The sequence below is a fragment of the Lissotriton vulgaris genome, chromosome 1_1 (assembly GCF_964263255.1).
Source record: "Lissotriton vulgaris chromosome 1_1, aLisVul1.2, whole genome shotgun sequence".
In the NCBI taxonomy this organism is placed as follows: Eukaryota; Metazoa; Chordata; class Amphibia; order Caudata; family Salamandridae; genus Lissotriton; species Lissotriton vulgaris.
Window position 1 is genome coordinate 1019531681 of NC_141685.1, and position 16834 is coordinate 1019548514.

Consider the following 16834-nt stretch of genomic DNA (forward strand, 5'->3'; position numbering starts at 1 on the left):
ATCACCTACCCCCGACGTATTCCAAAGAAGCCCATAATGTAGATTTGCTGGGATTCATATATAAACTGGACGTTTCTCCAAAAATCTGCATAATACGAAGCAGACGCGGACCCGTTCTATTCACATTCGTTAAGAAGAATAACACGTCATCAGCATAGAGCGCAATACGGTCCGACAACCCATGATCCCATTCAAAGCCCATCACTTGGGGATCTATGTGCATCCATGCCGCCAATGGTTCAACTGCCAATGCAAAAGGATAAGGAGACCGCGGGCAACCCTGCCGAGTGCCGTGCCCCAAGGAAAAAGTGGAGGACACCGTGCCGGCCTCCGGTATCGAAGCAGTAAGATCAGTATAAAGCAGAGACAGATAGGACAGGAAGCGCGTGCCAAGATTAAGACAGCGCAACAGAGCGAAGAGATACACCCAACTAAGGGAATCAAATGCCCGATCCATATCAGCCAGTAACAACGCCGCTTGCTCGCTACATGCCCGGCCTCCACAGCCACCTGGGCACAACGTATATTATGTCGGGTCGCCTGCTGGGGCATAAACCCGGATTGATCTGGGTGGACAAGTGTGGTGATGTGAGGCGACAGACGATTAGCTATCCCTTTTGCCAAAATCTTCACCTCAATGTTGAGGAGCGAGATGGGACGATAGGAGGCATGCCTATCCGGGGGCCTGCCTGGTTTATGAAAAACCACAACTTCAGCATGCCTCTAGTACGTGGAAGACAGCCTCGCTTGCGCGACTCCTCTACCACCCGACCATAGTGGGGCCCTAACTGCAAAAAACTTCTTGAAAAACTCACAGGGAAACCCATTGGGCCCCGGTGCTTTGCTTGAATAAAGGTCACCCAGGGTGGCGCCCAATCCCTCCTCCATAAGCAGGAGATCCAGCTCCGCGCTCACGTCATTCGGCAGAGCCTGGTGGGCTAGATAATCTAAAAACCGGCCAATCTCGTCTTCACCAAGACATTCTTTAGAGGTATAAAGCTCCTTGAAATACGAGGAGAAGCTTTCAGCTATATCTCGGGAATCCGTGAGGGGCCGCCCATCAGGGCCCACTATCCCAGGGAGTGGCTGAGTATGAAACAACCCCTCGCAAAGTCTATGGAGCATCTTACCAGATTTATCTACCCATTGATATATGTGACTGCCGATAGCCAACCAGGCGAGACGAGCCTCACCCAGAAGGAGGGCAGGGTAATTTTGCTACGCCTGTACTAACTGCCATCGTATAAAATGTCCCTCCCCGCTCAGACTACGACGTTCCAGATCACCGACATTAGTTTCCGCCTGTATCAGAGCCTCCCTCTTAGTCTTACGAGCTGTCGCACAGTAGGAGATATCAACCCCCCCAATGGGTGGGCTTCATCGCTTCCCACAGAGTTTCAGCATCCAAGACCGACCCTACATTAACCGACAGGTATTGATCTAGGGCATTTCCAAGGCACTCCCTATAATATGCCTTCTGTAAATTCCACGTCAAGAGACGCCAGCGGAAGGGCCTCCCCCGCCCATCCCATTTGCAACAATGGTAATTGGCGAGTGATCCGAGAGGCCTCGCGGAAGAATATCCGCCTCCACCACCCGGGCTACCAGCGCGCGCAGGGCAAACAAATAATCGAGGTGAGAAAAGGAGTTGTGTACAGCTGAAAAATAGGTGTAGCCCTGGGCCTGGCCATGTAACGGAAGCCAGGGATCTGCCCAATCCAGCCCGACACCAAAGCGGAAAGTTTCGCATTCTGGCGGACCAGTGCACCCTCCCCGGGTCTCCAGCGATCCAAGGCAACGTCTAGAACATCATTCCAATCACCTCCAACCACTGCCAGGCCGTCGGGCATATCCGCCCATATGGCCATAAGCCGCTCAACCAATACCCAGGACAGCGGAGGGGTGCATAGACACATCCCAACATCACCTGTTCCTCCCTGAGTGTGCCCCATAAAAATAAATATCTCCCCTGAGGATTCACCCACGACTTAAGTGTGTGTATATAGGACGCGGCGATGAACCAGTATCGCTACCCCCGCGACCCCTGTGTAAAGCCAGCATGAAACTCCTGGGTGAACCCATATCAGGTGTCTTTCCTGTAGTATGAGAATATCAACATGGGCCCTCATAGCATATTGAAGAATTGCCCCCCCCCCCCGTTTAATCTTATCTAGGGCACCTCTAACATTTCAGCTTACTATTCTAAGGGTTTCGGGGGAAACCCGGGCCTGCTCAAGTAACCCCGCCATGGGCTATATCAAAGAAAAGGGAAGGTGTGGAGATAGGCGCGTGGCGCATGCCCAGCGATCTAGCAGTGTAGCAATGCAGTGCAACATGAAAACTACAACAAAAGCATAACCCAACAAACCCCCCCTCCCTACACTTCAAGAACGATGAAGCATCTGTTGAAGCATCTGTTGCGGCAGCTGACGCCTGCGGACCCCAACCGGGAGTCTTGGCGCACCTCAGCCAAAGGATTCCAGTGCACAGCACACAGTCAGCCCCTCTGCCGGACCCCCAACAGAGAAGCCTGCCTTCAAGTGTACTCCTCCGATCCCATCAACAGCATCTGTATTATCAGGGGTCCAGAGTTCTCCTCCAGCTTAAATACCCGAAGAATCCTGTCGGGAGGCCGAGCCAGCCCGTGCAGAAACGCTACAGGAGCGAGACCGGCTATGGGATCTGGACCGCCTACGATCTTTAGGGTTCAGCTGAGACTGCTTACGAGCAGCCTCGCCGGACGACGAATCAGAGTCCCTCCTAGGCGGTGTATGAGGACACATGCGCACAGTCTCATCCATCCATTGGAACACCTCCTCCGGAGAGTCAAAGAAGTGGGTCCAGGAGCAGTACACCACCCGCAACCGGGCTGGGTACAGCAAGGCATATTGAAGCTTAAGATCTCGGAGTCATGCCTTGGACGCCAGGAAGGACTGCCTCTGGTGTTGGACTACCTTTGTGTAGTCCGGGAATATCAAAATGCACACGTTGTCAAAAAGCAATGGTTCTTTGAAGAAGTTTAAGAATAACGTCACGATCGTGGTAGTTCAGTAGCCTTGCAATGATTGGCCTCGGGCGGGCCCCCGGCGGCGGTTATTGCATGATGGCTCGATGAGCCCGCTCTATTGCGAAGCAGCGGGACACAGGGACTCCGGAGGGAGCCAATCCTCTAGCCATTGGGTAAGAAACCGCTCCATATCCCCCCCCGTCACAGCCCTCCAGAAGGCCCACTTAGCGAAGGTTGTTGCGCTGGGCTCAGCATCCTCCACACACGCAGCCATGGTCCGCTGGGTCGTTTCGAGGGTGGCTACGTTCTTCTGTAGAGATGCAACATCATCCTCCACCCGGGAATACCACGTTTCGGTCTCAGTGATGCGGACCACTGAGTTCCGCAGATCCCGGTGGAGAAGCATGGGGTCGGACCCCACTGCCCTGATTCTAGCCTCCAGGGCATCACGAGATTGCGTGATCGCAGCCATGAGTGCATCATTGTCTGGGATCTCCTGGCTCCCTCCTTGGCCCCCCCACCGGCGTCACCACAGCCAACCTGGGGCCCGTGAATTTGTCCAGTGTACTTTGCTTAGCGGAACTCCCACCCGGCTTATCGCGGGTCATTGTATCCTCTAGGGCCTGACCACAGGACCTCCGGCGTGACAGCCTCAGGAGACACTACAGGGAGGACCCAAGAACTTCGGGTTCAGGACCATATGATGAGAACGATATGGCCGCTGAGCACAGGGCCGCTGAGCACAGGGTCTCAACAGACCTCAAGGAGGAAGCTGGCGCCTCCCTTCTATGCTCACACCCAACAGCACATATGACAAGATGGCCGACCCTCACTGCCCTCAATTTCAGAGCATCTAGAAAGACTGCAGCAAAGCAAGGTTCAGATGGATGATATTATGAGAAAGGGCCACGATGTACTGATGCATCCAGATGTACTCTGGAGCCCAAGGCAAGCTCCAAAGCCAGATGCAGGCAGGCCCCTCCTGCCCCCTCCAGGGATCCCAAGACGCGGTCACCGCCTCTCCACAGAGAGCCGGGGCAAACCAGGGACGCAGAGGCACAACCACTGCGGCACCCCGCTGGTACAATGCCGCCCACCCGACCCGAAATGGCCGCCGGTGCGATGGCTCGGCGGTGCCAGGAGAAAGCGCCACTATCCTCCAATCCCCCGATGTATTAGGGCATTGATTCACCCCTCGATGTGGGGCAGTCCCGGAGCCAGAGCCCACCGGTCTCCGGCAACACACACACCGCGGAACGACACTGCCGCCGGGAGGCACCCACGCAATGCCCCGCGGCCCGAATCAGGCCGCCGATCACGCCACCATTATTGCAGGGAGGAGGGGGAGGGCCCCGTCTTGTGCCACCAAGACCGAGGAGCCTCTTCCCCCTCCCAACCTCCTCACCGTATGCTCAATTGCTGCGTGCGACCTCCCTCAGCCCGGCCGATGCCTCGGAGCTCCACACTCGCTCCACGCCGCACACCAACCGTCGCCATCCAAGATGGCGACAGTCAGCTTCGTCCGGTGTGCGCTCCAAGCCGCCTCAGCCAGGGCTGCTCCCGACAAGTTTGGAAGGTAGACGAAGGGTCTCTCTCGTCCCCAACGCACCCCCCAGCTGGGTCGCGAACTTGTATACAAAGCGGAGTCGGAGGAAAGGATAAATTAAGGATGTTTGTGTAGGCTGGACGGAGCTAGCCTAGCACAAGTCCATCTTCAGCTACCAGGCCACGCCCCCATCGTCTTGTGACATTTTTAAAATTTAGCTGTGATTTTCACCTGAAGCAAGACTGGTATGAGGTGTGGAAAGAAGGTTTGTGCATCAGCCACAAAGTGACCAGTTTCTCTGAAGTCTTAAAATCAGTGACACTTTAAAAACACACCTTTTTACTTGAATGAGTTTTGCACAAAACTCATAATTACCTGGCTGGAACAAAACCCAAAATGCACGTTATTGTGCATGGACATCCCGTTCTGTAATGAAATTACGTGGCATGTTGCCAAACTCTCAGAAGACTCAGGAATCTGGATTAGAAGGGATAATTCCACTCAGGAAAATTACAGGATAAATTCACTCCATTCTGGGTGGGTGGTTCAGTTCACATGGAAGGGGGAGGATGGCCGTATGTAGTGCTAGAGGCACTCTTGTGGTCTGACACCCTGTAATGACCTTTGAATAACATTATTTTAATGGACTTTGGGGTTTTACTTTACCCTAGCCTGAATGTACGACATCCTGCATATGCCTTGTTTCTCTTAAAGGTATCTTTCTTGTAATCTTGCAGTCTTTCAGTGGGAGCTGTCATGGAGTAGTACCGCCTTGCCAATAACAGAGCGTGTGGGATGTGCATTTGAAAGCATGAGAGAGACGTGTGGAATGTACTTTTTGGTCTCGAAGTGCAGTGTTATGAGCAGTGATGCACAAATGTGCACTGTGTTGTACATTGATAAGTATTATGAAGTTCTTACTATTGGCTTTGACATGGCTTCAGGTCATCCTGAATTCTGAATCTGCCTGGGTTGAGCTTCATCTGCGCGCACAGTCACCCTTGCAAGTTGTTTGGGCTAATCACGTTCAAGGATTGTTTTTGTGAGAGATTGTTTAAAGTACCCTAGAAGTCTTTCGTGAGTTTCGTTAAGATAAAGGCTTGTACATAGGAGAATGTAGAGGGGACGTAGGAACTCCTTCCTGCCATGAAGTGCTTGTTTGGAAGCTGGCCAGTCACTTTAAGATTCTTTTTGTGCGGGGAGGAAGACTATTGAATCTTCTAGTGTGTGTTTTGATACTATAAATCTGAGGTTTGTTAACAGCTGAGTTGGAAGCTCACTTACAGAGTAGACGAACTGCTGTAAGATAAACGGAGTTCATTTACACAGCAATGTTGCGTGTCTGAGAAAATCAATCACTGGATTCATCCTTTCATGTTGCATCAGTTGGACTGCAACAGTGCTCTGTGACTGGCAGGTGGCTGTGGTGAGTGGGTCTGTTGTTTAATGTCAGATGCTGGCTGATATGGTATACATAGCAAATTCTTGTTCCGACACAAGAGGACTGTTTCAGAGAGAAAGGCCCACTATTAATGGTGGGTGAATACAACTGCAGGGCTTCTTAACAGGAATTTAGTCTACTTTCAGGTAGGTAAAGGCACTGGGCCCATAAGACAACTACTGGTAAAAGAGGACAATGCTTTCAAGAGGAAAGGGCAGGATTAGAAAGGAAGTCTTCTATGTTCACAGTGGATGACTGACATTCACCCACCCTTCACACAGACGTACAGCTTAGCCTTCATTGGATATACAGTCACATACCCCATGTTTTCTCATCACAGAGGACCAGCATCAAGCACGCTCGCAGTACATGTGAATGGGAATTTACCTTCACAAGCTCAAAGGGGAACCGCTCGTGGAAGATCCGGTTAATTCTGGCACCACCTGATAGTTCGACAGTGTCAACCTGATCGCCGGAGCCTTCTATTCGCTTTTCAAAATCCACACCGAACTGTTGGACCATTCTGGTGAGCAAAAGAAGAGCAAGCAAACAGCAAGATCATTATTAAGTGGCATAAACAAGGTGTGTTTGTGGGACCTAATAACAGGGAATATGCCACTAAATGATTGTTTCTTTATGAACAGCAAACACACCATGACTCCCACACCGTATACAACTCCCCGGTACACCTTGGGTTAGCATTGCACATACTGTAGGAGTGCTTTGGTTTTCCGGGTGGGGTCATCGGGACGGAAGTTTTTGTATTCCTCCACCTCCTTCTCCAGGGACAGCAGCTGGCTTTGCAATTTGCTGCGCACCGCCGGTAATGTATCCCGAATGTGATTGGTCAATTGCTGAAAAACATGAAGAACAGGGATGTGAAGATAGCAAATGCATTTTCAGAAGCACCAAGAGAGCAGGTCACCTACAACATATGCAAATTAAGCCCTTCTCATACCCCAAACCTTTCTAGATGATCGAAAAAACACTACAGATACTAAATACACCTATCTGCTGCAATTCAATTTTTAAAAATGACAGATATGGAAATCCAGTTCCATAACAGACCGCAACTCACTCTTAACGGATACATGACTGACCTCTTTCTGGTCTACTAAAAAGTAATCTTTGCTGTTGTTTTAGGCAGGATTAAGAATCAAGAGGTGGCTGGGATAAACTGCTGGGTGGGTCTACAGTCAAGGGGGTCAATTGTATCTTGGCTTGCCCACGATGATCTGAACACAAATGGGCCTATTTACAACTAATGTCTTTAAGCAAGGGCGCAGGAAGGAAGTTGCTCCTCATTCAATTTTTTACCCAGTTCTAGAGGACCCAACATATGAGTCCCAAGTTCACCTTATCAACAAAAGTGCAATTTCATGGATCAATAAGCCCAACTCTCCCCCTCCTTCTCTACTGAAGAACAGCAACAGTCATCACCGCTATCGCATCCTTGGCCTGCAATAGAAGCAAGGGCTGGGTGAAGGTATGAAAAAGGCGGGATTTAATTTGAAGAATCCCTACCTGGTTGAGGGTCTTCTGTAAGTGGGGTGTTCCCATGCGGTCAGCGAGGTGTCTGTAACTTGGGTGAGAGAGGAAGAACTTCCTCTCTGCTGCGAGGGCAGCCTTGATGTCCTTCCTGCCATCAATGTCCTTCTGACTTCTGTTGACCACGCCAATATATCCTGGAAAACAAGTTCGGCATTCACACACAGCACACTTAAAGCTGCCCCTCCAGTTTGGTCTCACCTCCATTGAGCCCCTAAAAAGTTTTTGTTTTTTTTGTTTTTTTTTTAGTACAGCTAATTTTTAGGATTTTTTCAACAGGAATTTCAAATGTATTCATGACATGTATACATCAGGCTGGTGTAAATACTGGTTTTGCAAAGAGAAAAAGGGCAAACGTCAAAACTCTTATCCAGATTTTATTAGAGGGAAGAGCTTTTTGCAACCTAAAATACAATTTATTCAGAAAAGGACATTAATTTATTTCTACCTTCAAAACGGAATATCATCTTCAGTGATATATTTCGATATGAGGAAAAAGCCTATATTTTAGTAACTGTAAAAATCTGGTTTCAGCAGCTTTAATAGATTTACATGCTTCAAATTATACCCTATTGACAGGGAATGACTGGCAAAAAGCTGTACACAACAGTATCAACTCACACACATGTAATATATAGAAATGTTCCTAGTTTCATTGTTTGAACCCGCTAGGCAGCAAATGAAGTGGATAGTTTTAGAATAACCCCCCCCCCCCCCAGTCCCACAAGAAAGGCCTTTATACCTAATAATTTCAACTGCACAGTGTTCTTTGCTCTTCTCGGCTTTTGATCCTGCTTTTACCTGATACCTAACAAACGGGGTGCAATCTACTCTTCAAGAGTCTGGCCCGGACACCATATACTTCCAGAAGACCCACCTCCTCCGGAAAGACCAGGGGAAACAAAAACCCTGCATCATACCCCTTCCACTCCTCAGTCAACACTAAACACTAAACAACGGGGGCGTAATCTTCCGGAGACATAATCTCCCTTTGGTAATCTCTCACACTAAAACAGGGACAGTACAAATGTCATACTGGTTGGAGCGCTTAAGGGGCGACCCATGAAATATGCGCATAACTCAGCACAGGGCTATTCAATTTATGCTTCTTCGTGGAGCTAGCTGGAATGGCCTGGGAGGAGATTAGCCTGACAGGTACATCAATACGGTGTGGGACTCATAGAAGGATAGGGAAGGAGGGAGCGGGTCGCATGTGGGAGTCTGTTCTAAGCAGCTGAAGAAAGTCCTGGAGAAGATGGGCTTACGGGATGCATGAAGGGAGACACAAGCAACTACTAGCTACAAATTCTACGTCCATGTCCACCAGGCCCATTCACATATTGATTACATTCTACTGAGCAAGGCCTTGGTGGGACTGATCGATCAGAGGAGATCGGACCTATCATGGTTTCTGACCCAGCCCCCATCCTGATTCCGCCGGAATCTGGGAGGCAACTACCACAACCCTCCTTACTGAGGAATCAGGTAATCAAAGGCAAAATAGGACAAGAAATCAATAAATACTACAAACTTAATGAAGATGGGGAGGTTTCCATCACTGGACTCTCTGATGCCTTCAAGGAGGTCACTAGACGTCATTTCATAGCAGCAGTGGCAGAGCATTCAGAGTCTGCAGGCTGGAGAGATTCAGGATCTGTGAAGAGTGGCTGCAGCACACTTCCCGCTGCACCACCTGCATCCTTATTATGGCTAGGGGCCAGCTACAGATGTACTTTACTGACAAGGTGGAGCTTTCAGTGTTTCACCTTAGAGTACGCTTGCATGTTACAGGAGATAAAGTAGGTACCCAGCTTAGTGGGCCCAAGGCGGCAAGAGATAAAGAGGACATAAAGAAGAAGATTCTTGACAACTCCAGGGTCCCAGTAGCAGGAGACGTGACAAAAGGTACCTTGAAGCTTCACCCTCCTTCAAGCGTGTGGAGACCTTCACAGAGAAGATACAACCCCAGAAGCTCATAGATATTCAGAAAGATTCCCTAGTGGGTCTGATCCAGCCTGAAGAGGGCAAACTAGCGTTTAAATATCTGAAACTTAATAAAACCCCAGCCCGGAAAGCCTTACCCCCCAATTTTTACAAATAGTACCCTTCCAAACTGGTCCCAAAATTGTGCTGACTCAGGTTCCGTGGCGCTGACGATGGGGTAGCAGTAGTAGCAGTCATACTGAAATCCAACAAGGCTGCAAGCATCACTGCTCAATAGCTGTTCTGAATATTGATGCAAAACTTTTCATTAATACTCTGGCTACTCACCTCAATGAGGCGCATCCCATTCTGGTGCACCCAGAATGGAGTGAATTTATCCAGGGTTGCTAAGCTTAGGGCACATTCGAAACAGCTATCCACCGGATGGAGAAGGTCGTCCTCAAGAATATACGTGCATTCTTCCATCCCTAGATACAGAAAAGGCCTTCAAGAGGTCTTGGCTTTCCTGTGTCTCACACTCCAGAGGTTGGGCCTGGGTGCCAAGTTTGTAAGAATGATCTTTCAGATTACGCACCCTGTGGTCAGTCTTGCCCTGAATGGCTGCTACTCCACCCCCTTCTTTTTTTTCCAAGAGGAACAAGGTGCGGTGGGGTGGGGTGCCACTACTTATTGTTGCTCTCTTTATAGAACCCTTAGCCTGCTTGATTTAGCAGTCAAACTGTGATTAGGACCATGCTTGGACCTCAAGAATTTAAAATCTTCCTCTACAAGCCTTGAGAAATTAACAAGCCCACACGCTTGGCGAGTAAGATTTCATCTGGACGAACTACTTTTAGGGCCTACTGGCCCTTTCTGGCAGGCTGACAGACCAGGTGGTCTATTCACTCGTTAAGTGAATGAGCACTAAATAGGACTTTAAATCTAGTTTTCAACTTGGCACATTTGCTCTGCTCGGTGTTCAGAGACAGAAGTTAAATGTCAGGTTATGGGCCAGATGTACGACCCTAAATTGCAGTCGCAAACGGGCAATTGTCCCGTTTGCGACCGCAATTTAGGGCATGACCATGTAACAACCTCATTTTGCTAATAGTATTATTTTTACCGAAACGCAAAATGAGGTTTGCGACTCGCTATTAGGAAGGGGCGTGCCCAGGGACCACTGCCTTCCGTTAAAATATGAATCTGAAAAGTAAAATTTTTCTTTTTTTAAATGCATCCTGTTTTCCTTTAAGGAAAACGGGCTGCATTTACAAAAAAACTGCTTTATTTAAAAGCAGTCACAGACATGGTGGTCTGCTGACACCAGCAGGCCATCATCCCTGTGAGTGCTAGCCATTCCTAATGGAGTCGCAAATTGCGCATGCCTCATTAGTATTATTGAGGCATGCAAGTTCGACCCCATTAGGAATAGCAAACAGTATCCGAGACATTGTTGTACATCCCAATTTGTGAGTCGCAAATTGGCAGGGTCGTACATCTGGCCCATGTCTTCTTACAAGTTGAGGCTTCATTTATCCTGGAGGTTGGTGTTTACTTTTATTTTTCTGACTGCAATGGTAGAGGTTTTTTAAAAATTAACTGTCTAAGAAAAAGCGTGAAATAGGCTCCAGGATGTCAGGCTTTTTTGTAACACACACATAAAAAGCTTGTAAATGACCAGTTCCAACATTAAAAAATATATCTAAGTGGTTATGAAAGCACATTTTTTGTGATTCTGTGTGATTAAAAAAACAAAGAATAATGGAATAAAAACAGGTCCGAACACTTTACTTGGTGACATGCAATGACACATTTTTGCTGCAACAATTTCCACAGATTGCTTATATGCTGTATAGTTTTATCAGTGAAACTCCAGGTTAGTTGGAAAGTTTGTGGCCATTTCAATGGAAAATGTGCTCTTTGTAAATAACAGCGCGCTGCCACATAATACTTTAGTTATATATTTATTAAAAGTGCAGTTTAAACACGAACTAAAAAAAACATTCCAGCCGCCTCCCTGATAAAAAGGCTATTGGACAGCTAAGAGGAACGTCATGGGTCATGTGTACCACATATGTGGGCTTGATTCCTATTATATATGGTGGAAATGTTTAATCCATTAACTCAAGCAAAACTTTTTTTTGTACAACAGAAATGCGAAACTAGCATATTTAAAGGTACTCTCATAGGTGAATAAAAAAAAAGCTGGCTGTAAAATGAAATATTTGCCTAGGATCACACAATTTGAGACTAGTTTACGGGTCAAGCAGATTACAGTTGGGTCAAGCAGATTATCTAAGTCACTAGACCTGCAATTCTGGTAAAATGTTAATGAATATTCGAGACCTGCTTTTTGCCAACAATGTGCTCCTAACCGTTTTCCCGAGCATTTCAATCCTGGCAGTCATTAACTTACTTCGGCCTATAAGCTGGCCTATGGCTAGAAGATCACTACCACAAATGTGAGATACTACACTGGACATTGAGGCCCCACCTGACCCATGAACTGAGGAATAACCGCAAAGGCACCCCAGTTGACCGCAGACCACCCAGAAATCTTTGAGACTCTTCATTTCTTTTATCCTCAGCATCTGGTCCACTCCATTGAGGTCAATGGGGTTTGTGCGGTAAAGGGTGGAACTGAACTAGAAAAAGCTCAGGTGGCCAGGTAACTGTCCAAATCTACCCCAATGGCCCCCAGACCTACTCCCTGTGGATTTGGTCGCCGATGCAGACTTTATGGTTGCCAATGCTTGTTTGCAGTTGGATTAAAACTAAAGATGGTTTTAAAAATCTGTACCTCCAAAATCCTGTGGATTTCGCTCATCTTGGACTCAAAAAAATTAATTTAAAAAAATCTTTTTTTTTTAGAATTTTGGCATTTTGTTTCGTGTCGCATGGCTTTGTTAATTTATTTTTTGGTACTGCCAATTGCTTTACACTAGTTCCTTAGTTCAAGCTTTGCCGCCCGAAGCCATAGCTTCTCAGGGTTGAGCTTAAGGTTGTACACATGAGCCTGACTAGACCCAAGACAGTTTTTGCAAGTGTATTCCACAGTAAAACTGCACAATCATACCATATAATCCACCCAAATCCTCACAGTTGGCGCCTGCATAGTTCATTGACCTGATGCATTTTACTTAACAAAAGTTTACTTATAAATTGCATGAATAATGTTGCGTAGCACTGTGATCTAGCTGATTGCACTGAACTTTTCGTTGATGAATATTTTTATTTTTCCAATATGTACATGTTTTTAAACTTAATTCTTATCAACGATTTGTAGTCTTACTCTTGAGTAACGTATTTCTAGTTTCTGTTGAAGGATCTATGTTTTCAATACATACTCATTTAGTTGTTTTTATTGTTAATAGTTTGGATTACATGGCAGTAAATATAATTTTAATTTTATTACATTTAAATAAACGGAGAAAGAAGAAAATCGGTTGATTGGACATTTGTTGCACACAAGTGTCATGCAATTAACTGCTAATGACCAATGTAAAATTTTGCAGGGAAACCACACTAAAACGGCCATGAATCCGCCTAATCTCTGTACTTTAATGTAGGTTTCAAGCGTATGGGCAGTAGCGAGTTGAACCCTGGCGGGTGAAAACCGATGCCTTTGTTTTCCTATGCATCAGAGTGTGTGCATTCAGAGTCTCTTGAGGGAGGAAATGGAGGGAAATGCGGGGCAGGCACCCAAGCGCGTAGCTTAGGGGGGGCAGGGGGGGGGGGGGGGGGACAGAGGACGTGGTGGATGAGGTTTGCTGAAGAATCGGATGTAAGCTAAACTATCCACTGGACAAATTCTTACCAAAGGTAAGTAACATGTTCTTCTGATTGATACTTCAACCTGCAGATTCCTCACCTCTTGAAATCAATACCCAACCCCAGATAGAGGGTCAGAGGCAATGGTCTAACAAAAAAATATGGCTAACAGACCAGCAAAATTGCCATGCATGTAATGTCTGGAAAATGTATAGACCAAAGCACACATTGCAGGATTGCAAATATCTAATGCAGGAATGCCCTTATACATCACTCAAGTGGCAGGCTTTACCATGGTGGAATGAGCTCCCAGCCTTCAGGAGGTACCTTCTTGTTGATTTTGTGGGAGTGCTCGAAGCACAGGATGATACAGCAGTAAACTACCCCCTTCCGAATTCACCTGCCCTTCTCAGGTCCAGGAAAAGATCAATATACGGCAATGCAGAATTTCCCCCTCCTTGGTGGGATGAGGAAGTGGGTAGAAGGTCAGCAGGGTGATCGACCTAACCATTCCTTCATAACGTAGTATTTCCTTTTAATCTGGAATACTTCATACGCAGGACCAGCTTGTGTGGGAAAAACGATATGAAGGGAGGCTGAGCCGAGTGGGACTTATGTGGCAACTATACATCGTTTGAAAGACTACCACATCAGGAAATAAGTCCCAGATTAATGTCCAACTGTGGGATTACCAAGGGAAAATAATTAAATAAATTGATCAATCCTTTCAGAAATCACATAACAATGAGTAACTGAAATACCAAAGGCTGAAACAGTAAACTAAGAAGAGACAGAAAGGTCCACTAAATAATCTTTAACAATGTCCACAGGAAAGCCTGGGCATCGACAAGCGATAGCAAAGTGCAAGAATCTAATAAATGTGGCTTGAGAGGATAACTTCCTCCTCAGCTCACTATGTAACAAAACCGAACCATCGAGCAGAATAAACAACCTTGCTAGAGGGGCATTCAGCTAACAAAATGACATCCAATAATTGTGCAGGCTCATACTGCCCCGCTCAATCTCCAGGCATAAAGGTGGAAGTTCTAGGATCCAAGTAATCAGAAGGATGAGAGGAAATTCAGAAAGGAGATGGTTAGTTCTGCCTCAGTCGAAATGAGTATCCCAGGGCTCCTTGCAACCAACACTGCAGGACATAGAATAGGTTGTGGAGCAGGGACGCTGTGGGCCGCTGGTAGTCTAACATCCGCTGCACCTAGCCTGCCTTCAGAAGCCAGTAAGAAAACAAGTTACTTACCTGTAACTGTAGTTCTCCAGTATTGGAAGCTTTCATAGATTCACATACCTGAATCATTTCCCCGTCGTCGAGATGGAAGTCTCCGGTATATAAAAAAGCAATGGTTAGCAGTATAGCTAACTGGATAAAGGCCTAGGCTCATTTCCCTTTTGCAACCCATAACCTTTGTAATGTAAAAAAAGGACCACACTTTTCTCTTAGCCAATCAGAGCCCCACTCACCCTCTAGAACCCTCCTGAGAGAACCTTTTGCTCCTCAGATTTTCAGGCACTTGTGCTATAATACCTTTCGTGCGAAATTCCGAGGTGAGCCTCTCAGGGGAGGAGGGTGGGGGTATGTGAATCTATGAAAGCTTCCAATACTGGAGAACTACAGTTACAGGTAAGTAACTTGTTTTCTTACTCCAGTATTGGAGCTTTCATAGATTCACATACCTGAATCAGAATAGTAGCGAGCAGTAAATTATAGCACATTTTGTTTTTGTCACCTGCAACACCTGATACTTGCATATAGTAGTAACTGTATCAAAATACACAGACATATATCGCCCACAATAGACATCTCCATCATACAACAATAAAATGTGCTTTTTTTACCAACCAAAGGAAGGATGGATGAGAAAAGAGGCTCACCGTTATTGGAAAAGGTTCCTCAGCACAGTTTGTCCCACGGCTACATCGCTTCTTGCATGAGCATCCAGGCAGTAATGCCTGGTGAAGGTATGCGTACTCCTCCAGGTAGCTGCTCTGCAAATGTCCTGAATAGAGACGCTTGAAAATAGAGCAGTAGAGGTTGATACCGCTCTTGTGGAATGTGCACGAACACGTGCTGTCAATGGCTTCCCCGCCGCTTGAAGACAGAATTGAATGGCATTTGAGAACAATCGTGCAATTCCCCGTTTTGATAACAGGGCACCTTTCCTGGGGGAACTAAAAACCATAAACAATTGTGTAGATTTTCTGAAAGGTCTTGTCCTTTGCAAATAAAACTTCAGGCAACACTGGACATCTAGAGTGTGGAGAGTCCTATCTGCCGCCGTAGATGGTTGAGGAAAGAATCTTTTCAGGATTAATGGCTCATTTAAGTGGAAATCGGTTGGCACTTTCGGATTAAATTTCGGATTGTTCTGAGCACCAAACTGTCCTCTCTGAATTGCAGAAGGTTCTTGCGTCGTAAGGGTTTGTATTTCTCCCACCCTTCTGGCTGATGTTAGAGCTATTAATAGAGCCACCTTCCAGGATAGGAATTTTAGATCAGTGTTGTGAATTGGCTCAAACGGTGGTTTCATCAATTGTGATAAGACAAGGTTCAGTTGCCACAGAGGCGGTGGTAGCCTGAATGGGTGGATACACTCAAAACACCCCCTTCATGAATTGTTTCACAATTCTTTCCGACCACAGAGATGGACCTGCCGAGTTTCTCCTGTATTAGAAATCACTGCCAAATGCACTTTAATTGAGGCATGGGCTAATCCAGACTTTGTCAGCCTTAGTAAATATAGGATGATTTGATGCGCCTCTGCTCGCAGAGGATGCAATTCGTTCTCCTGACACCAAAAGCAGAATCTTTTCCATTTCATCCTGTATATCCTATTAGTGCTTTCAGCTCTTGCCTTTGCCAGGATTTCTCTGCATTCTGCCGGAATGTTCAAGCGATGAAATTCTCTGTAATCAGGAGCCAGGACGCTAATTGCAGTGATGTCAGGTCTGGATGCCGCACTTGTCCCATCTCCATAGTCAATAGTGCTGGTATTGGCAGTCGACGTATTGGCTCGGTCTCTGATAAAAAGAGCAGCTCTGTGAACCAATGCTGCCTGGGCCACCAAGGGGCTATTAGTATCATCCTGCACGGTTCTTTTTTAATCTTCGTGAGTACTCGTGGCAGGAGGGGAATCGGCAGAAAGGCGAAGGCAAAGACGCCTTTCCATGCCATCGAAAACGCATTCGCTCATGATCCCCCTCTGGTGACGCCAGCTTGCAAAGAATTGGCATTTCTTGTTCTGGGCTGTGGCAAACAGATCCACCGTTGGTATTCCCCACTTGGCAAAGATGGTCATCAGCGTGTCCTGATCCAGCTCCCACTCGTGACAGGTCGTTTTTTTTGCCTGCTGAGGGTGTCCGCTGTTGTGTTTTAATCTCCGGGAAGATGTATGGCCTTCAGAGTCACTTTGTGATCTATCGCCCATTTCCAAATTTTCTGAGCTTCTTTTGACAGAGAGAGATCTTGTGCCCCCCTGTTTGTTTATGTAGTGCATTGCCGTTGTGTTGTCTGTCTGCACTAACACTGATCTGCCTTCTATTCTTGGCAGGAAGGCCAACAATTCCAATCCTATTGTCCTCA

At 46.8% G+C, this 16834-nt stretch overlaps 1 protein-coding gene across 3 annotated transcripts in view; it reads right to left on the reverse strand.

The window, feature by feature from the left end:
• Positions 1-16834, reverse strand: part of DNM2 (dynamin 2) — a 799525-nt gene that overhangs the window by 452967 nt on the left and 329724 nt on the right. For all 3 annotated transcript variants that reach the window (XM_086961600.1, XM_086961585.1, XM_086961594.1), the window contains exons 6-8: positions 7519-7679; positions 6706-6848; positions 6382-6517 (exon numbers count right to left, since the gene is read on the reverse strand). In XM_086961600.1, the coding sequence (XP_086817726.1) occupies positions 6382-6517; positions 6706-6848; positions 7519-7679 (440 nt within the window). The remainder of the gene's footprint in view (positions 1-6381; positions 6518-6705; positions 6849-7518; positions 7680-16834) is intronic.